This window comes from Spermophilus citellus, assembly GCF_964194105.1.
Source record: "Spermophilus citellus genome assembly, chromosome: 15".
Taxonomy (NCBI): domain Eukaryota; kingdom Metazoa; phylum Chordata; class Mammalia; order Rodentia; family Sciuridae; genus Spermophilus; species Spermophilus citellus.
The window spans coordinates 27,470,280-27,476,745 of NC_138195.1; the positions used below are offsets into that span (position 1 = coordinate 27,470,280).

Below are 6,466 nucleotides of genomic sequence, written 5' to 3' on the forward strand. Positions count from 1 at the left end.
GGTTCTCTTTTCCCTAATCTTTTCCTTCCTGATCTCTCCTCCCTGATCTCACTTTCTCTGAATCACCTGTATAAAAACCCTCTACTCCTGCTGATGTGAGAACCATCGTTTCTCCTTCGCTGGCCAAGCAATAAACCATCCTTTTTCCTTCTCAAGAACGTTTTCTCTCGCTGGATTGGCATCAAGGCAAGGACAGCTTTCTATGCCAGGGACAGCTTTCTACACCAAGGACAGCGTCCCACAACAAGGACTCAAGTACAGGATCATGGAGCCTGAGAAGGAGAAGACCGGGAGGCTGAACAGCCAGAGGAGACGGGTCCCCGACTGGCTGATGGGGACGCCCGAGGCAAGTATACCCCGTTTGGATCTCGTGGACAGGCATCCCGAGCCCAGGAGAGCCCGGTTGTCTGGCATCGTAATGGCTGAAAACTGTGAAGTAACCCACGAACAGCTATGTGAGCTGCTCAGGTACGCAGTTCTGGCTGCACCCGTTATTGAGAGACCCAGGTGGTGCCAGCTTCTGTACGGAAAGCAACTGAGCAGAACAGTGGTTGTCATCCTTCAAGGGATGAGTCAACTCCACTTCTACAAGTTCTATTTGGAGTTTGGATTTCTCCGAAAAGCCTTCAGACACAAATTCCGCTTGCCTCCTCCATCACCTACTTTTCTAGCTGATGTTATCGGGCTACCAAACCAAACGGCTGGATATCTGCCTAAGACCATGGGAGGATCTGTACCATCTGCCGGTACAAAACCCAAGGTCGACCTGCAGAATGACCCGGTCATTCAAAAGTATGGCTCTCAGAAGGTGGGCTTGCTGCGATGCCTTCTGACAGAGGAGGAAATGAGAACATTTGACTTCCCGTTACAAGGTTCTCCCGACTGTGAGAACTTTGTAACTACCAGATGTGATGCGTCTGTCACAGAGAACAGCCCTCTCTTTGGGCTGGACGGAGAAATGTGCATCACGTCCAAGGGGAGAGAACTAACCCGCATCTCACTGGTTGCCGAAGGAGGCTCGTGTCTCATGGATGAGTTGGTGAAACCCGATGAGGAGATTGTGGACTACGCCACCTGCTATTCGGGGATCACGGAGGAGATGCTTAAGCCGGTGACGACGAAACTGAAAGACGTTCAGAGGCGGTTAGAAGCACTGCTTCCTCCTGATGCGGTGTTGGTAGGTCATTCCCTAGACGTGGATCTCCGAGCATTGAACGTGATCCATCCATATGTTATCGACACCTCGTTGCTTTATGCCAGAGAGCGGGGCAGAAGATTCAAGCTCAAGTTCTTAGCCAAAGCTGTATTGGGGAAGGACATTCAACGTTCGGAAAGGGACGGTCATGATCCCACAGAGGACGCTGCCGCGACCCTTGAGTTGGCTCAGTATTTCCTCAAGTATGGCCCAAAGAAGGTCGCAGAACTCAATCTGGAGGCGCTGTGGAGAGCCCAAGACCCAAGAAACGTCAGAGAAAAGTTCCAGTACACCTACAGAGGTGCTTTAAGATCTTTCGATCCGGGGCATCACAAGCTCCTTTTTGTATCCCGAGAGACAGACGATATTGAACTCCCGTCTCCTGAAGATTGTGAGACTATTAAGTGCCTTTCCAACAGAGAGGTCTTTGAGCAGGCCAGAAGGCAAGTGCGCCTGTACCCCTTCAGCGTTATTCGGTTCTCTTTGGAGCCTTTTTCACCTCTCCTCACTGAGGAAGTGAACCGAAGGATGCGGATCAAGTGGACAGAGATGTCCACTATCTATGCTGGGCCATTGAGCAAAGATTGGGACCTAAGTGCTCTGAAGAGGCTGTTTAGGAGCTTTGGCCCAGTTCGTACAATGACTGCTGTTCTGGAAACGCATCAGCCTCATCTCTCTATAGAGTATGAAGTCCTGGAAGCTGCCCAGCTGGCCATCGAGTGCTTGAATGGCCTTCTTGTGGAAGGTGTATACATAAAGGTACAGAGACCGGTGACAGAACTCACTCTCGATTGTGACACGCTCGTTAAGGAGCTGGAACAAGATTCTGAGAACCGAGGAACCATTTATCTGTCTGGAGTAGGTAAAGATTTCTTAGGACATATTCAGGAACTGCCGAGCCTCTTTGGTGGCCTGGAAGCTGTGATCGTGCCTCCAGATGCTCAAAGCGGAAGACAGGAAAAATACTGTTTCCTGAAATTCAAAACTTTTGGCAATGCCCAGAGGGCCCTCCATGTCCTCACAGGCAAGGACTGGAAGCTGAAAGGCAGGCAGGCCCTAACCCCCAGGCACCTGCACGCGTGGCTTAGGAGCTCACCACCTGAATCAAGAAGGCCCGCAGGTCTGAGAGTGAGACCTCCTCCCTCGGAGCGGGAGACCTTGCAGAATTTAAAGGTGGAAAACGCAAAGAGTGCAGCCCGGCGTTGGGGCCGCAAGATTGGAAGGCTCTACCGAAGCCTGAGCCTGGGTACCCTTTGCGTCATCCTCCTGCCAGGAACCACTAGCCCTCATGGATCCCTCTCTGGCCTGGGACTCATGGGAATAAAAGATGAAGAAGAGGAAAGCACCGGCCCAAGCATGGGTTTGTGAGTCGGCTCGCCACTTGCCTTTTCTCATCCTTCCTGGGCGATGGTGGAGAAGACGGGTCAGGCTGCAGCTTCCCCAAAGACTGCTGGGCCTCTTGGTTCAGTGGACGGCTTTGTGTGGGAAGTTGGTGTGCCGGCTAAGGGGTCTAATCCATTTACATGGCAAGCGCAAGTTTTCAATAAATGCCTAAAATTCAAGCCTTCCTCATCTTAAGACAGGGTGGGTGGGGGAGCGGGAAACTAAAACAACAAAAGACGCCACACTGTGCCCCAATGAGTCAGTGCAATTACTATGTGCCAATTGAAAAGGAAATATATATAAAAATAAATACAACTTATAATAATTAAACCAAAATAAATGTAAACGTGTTTGATATCTTCGGACGTTTAAAATTCTATTCATGCTATGTGACATTTTAAAAGTGTGGGATCTGAGTGGAGCGAATGAGCCCAGTGGTTATGTGGTTGAGTCTCGGAAACTGGTAATCCTTGCAGCGTGGCTGACCATCTAGCTGAAGGGCAGATTGCAGAATTCAAAGAAGCTTTCCCACCATTTGACAGGAACGGGGATGGAACTATACTATACTAACAAAGGAATTGGGAAGTGTAATGAGATGGTCTCTTGGGTGGAATCCCACAGAAGTCGAGTCACAGGACGCGATTAAGGGAGTAGCTGCTGGTGGTAATGGCAAAATTGACTTCCCTGAATTTCTGACAATGATGGCAAGAAAAAGGAAACACAGACGTAGGGCCCGATGTAACATGTGGAGCATGTTGCATCAGATAGGAGGAAAAACCGAACTTGCTGCCCGCTTCCGGGTCCTGGGGCCACCTGTGGCTAAGCGCCTGGGGATCATCCAGAAGGCGTTGCCTGGGTTGTGAGGAAAAACCAGATGACCTCTAGGATAGGCTCAGAACCCTTCCGCCCTCCGGACAGCTGGGGGGGGGTCTCCCGTTATGGCCTGCGAGATGGGCGTACACGCGAACTCTCCCCACCCTGCTGACCTTTATCCTGATTGGCTCCCGTGCCTTGTATTAGCTGTGTGTTTTCTCAATAAACTGAGATCCTGCTTTGACTGGTCTCCCTGGCTTGTCTGATTGTCCTCCCGTGGGGGAGGGCTGGGTGGGGGAGGGGGGCGGTCAGTCGGCCCTTCCTTTCTTGGTTCCTCATGGTCCGGGCGTGCTCTTCCAATCTCTCCCGCAGGTCAGGAGGGAAGCGGGTGGGGTGGGGTGGGGCTAAAAACCCCGACATCTGGCGCCCAACGTGGGGCATTAAGAAGTCTGCTCACCAAAAGTGAGAGTATCGCCAAGCCAAGAGAGTTTCGAGGTAGGGGTCTCCCCGAAAAGATGGGGCAATCTCACACTAAGTATGAGACCAGTATTGGGAAGCCATTGGTGAGGAGCGACTTTGGTCACAACGAGTCAGTCCTCTCACTGCCCAGGAGGAGAAAGGCTTAAAGCATCACGCGGTCAATGGCCTCCTAGACCCTTTTGATGCCTGGCCTGGTCCTCTGGGTCCCGCACCAAGTGCTCCTGTCCTGGAACACTCGGTAGACAAGTCGGGAAGGGGAGCGGCCTATGCCATATTGTCACCCCTCTCCCCCCCAAGGAAATTCTCCACCCTCTTGTGAGAACCTGGAAAAGCTGGATAAGCTGCCTTCTTGCAACACCAGTGATGACTCACCCCCACTGTGTATGGCCCTGTCTTGTTAAGACCAGCCATGAGATGACTCATCCCCATTGTGTACAGATTTCTTGGAAAATGCTAACCCTGGGGGCAATAGACCGGCCTTATGGTATTCCTGGGAGGCCCAAGATTTATTTATAGAAGCTCAGTTCACAATAGCTAAACTATGGAACCAACCTAGGTTGGATAAAGAAAATGTGGTATGTAACATTTGATGGAATATCACTCAGTTTTAAAGAAGGAGGGAATTATGGTATCTCTGGGTAAATGGACGGAGTTGGAGAACATCATGCTAAGCGAAATAAGCCAATCCCATAAAACCATAGGCCGAATGCGTTCTCTGATATGTGGATGCTAATTCACAATCAGGGCCAAGGTGCGAGGGAAGAATAAAGTTACTTTAGATTAGGTAGAATCCAGTGAAGGGCGGGGAGGGATATGGAGATAGGAAGAATAGTAGAATGAAACAGACATTATTACCTTACGTACACATATGACTGCATGACCAATGTGATCTGACAACGTGTACCAGAAGAAAAAGGAGAAATTATACCCTATTTATTTACGATATATCAAAATGCATAAATGCATTCTACTGTCATGTATAACTAATTAAAACAGATTTTAACGATTTTTTTAAAAAAGAAAATTCTACTCATTCAAGAAAGAAATCCATCGTCACTGCCCTTTTATTTGACAAAATTTATTGCCAAATACGTGTGGTCAGTTACGCTTAAGTTGCATAACATGATGTGTTGCTATATGTGAATGCTGTGAAATAATAGCTCAAATCATCTAACACGTCTATCACTTCAGAATAGTTAACATTTTCTTTTCTTTGTTGGATTTTTGTGGTGGGAATGCACCTAAGGCCTACCAATCAAGGAAAGTCCAGGACCAGATCGATTCTCAGCCGAGTTCTATGAGACCTTCAAAGGAGAATTAACACCAATACTGCTCTAAATGTTTCATGGAATATGAAAAGGAGAGAACCCTGTGAAGCTGATATCACCCTGATACCAAAACCATACAAACACACATCAAGGAAAGGGAACTTCATACCAATATCCACGATGAACATCGATACAAAAACTCTCAATACAATTCCGGCAAATAGCATACAAAAACATATTAAAAAGATAGTGTGCCTCAATGAAGTGGGGTTCACATACAGAAATCAATAAACATAATTCATCACATCAATATACTTAAAAACAAGAATAATATGATCATCTCAATAGAGGCAGAAACAGCATTTGACAAATACAGCACCCCTTCATGTTCAAAACACTAGACAAACTAGGAATAGAAGGAACAGACCTCAACCTCATAAAAGCTATATCTGCAAACCCCAAGGTCAGCATCATCCTAAACAGAGAAAAATGGAAAGCATTCCCTCTAAAAACTGGAACAAGGATGTCCTCTTTCAAATGAGTAGACTTTTCTAAGGCACTTTAACATGTCTCCAAACACCAGAGGAAAAATCACCTAGAACACTGCGCCTACCTCAACTAATTTTTTCAGAGCTTCCTTGCCACCCGCTTTCTGCCTAGCTTGCCTCCATACCTAGCAAGGTCGCTGGCTCTGGGCGGTATCCACATTCATCATTCCTCCTATGCCCCTTGCTCACATGACACTGCCCAGATCCTGCCTGTGTCTGTCCTGAAGGTCCAGTTAGAGGCTCAGAACCAGCCCAAGGACTCCGTTGCAATAAAGCAGTGCTGGCAGATAAGTATTTGCAAAACACAGCCACTTTCAGGTGAGTCATCTGCTCAGTGGCTTACTCCATCAAGGAGCTTCCTGCATCTCTGGACCTAGCTGTACTGTAAGCATGAGCCAAAAAGAGATCTATGCTATTTTCTTGTAAAGCCTGATTCAAATGCTCTTCTCCGTTTTGGTTTTACTGCTTTTCATCCTTATGTTTTTATGTTATGAGTGTAGTTGATAGGTATTTAAACAGGATGCATATAAGGTTAACAAAAAAAATGGTCTCCTTCCATCACTTCCTCACTTTCACAGAAGCAATAATGGTACCAGTTCCAGAAATGTTCATCGCATCTATAAATACATCTCTGCACACATACATCCCCTCATTTTCAATAAATAGCACTGTGTACACCCTTCTGCCCTTGGCTCTTCTCACCTGATATCTTAGAGGTTGTCTTACCTCAGTGGACATATAGTTTTTCTCATTCTTCTTAGCAGTCATACAATATTCCA

The 6,466-nt window shown here is 47.5% G+C and overlaps 1 protein-coding gene across 1 annotated transcript; it reads left to right on the forward strand.

Moving 5' to 3' along the window:
- Positions 1–265: 265 nt before the first annotated feature.
- LOC308634308 (RNA exonuclease 5-like) lies at positions 266–2,563 on the forward strand (the record flags this gene model as incomplete). The annotated part of the gene is made up of 1 exon (XM_081268117.1): positions 266–2,563. One exon carries the CDS (start codon positions 266–268, stop codon positions 2,561–2,563), a length of 2,298 nt encoding a protein of 765 aa, XP_081124243.1.
- Positions 2,564–6,466: the final 3,903 nt, after the last annotated feature.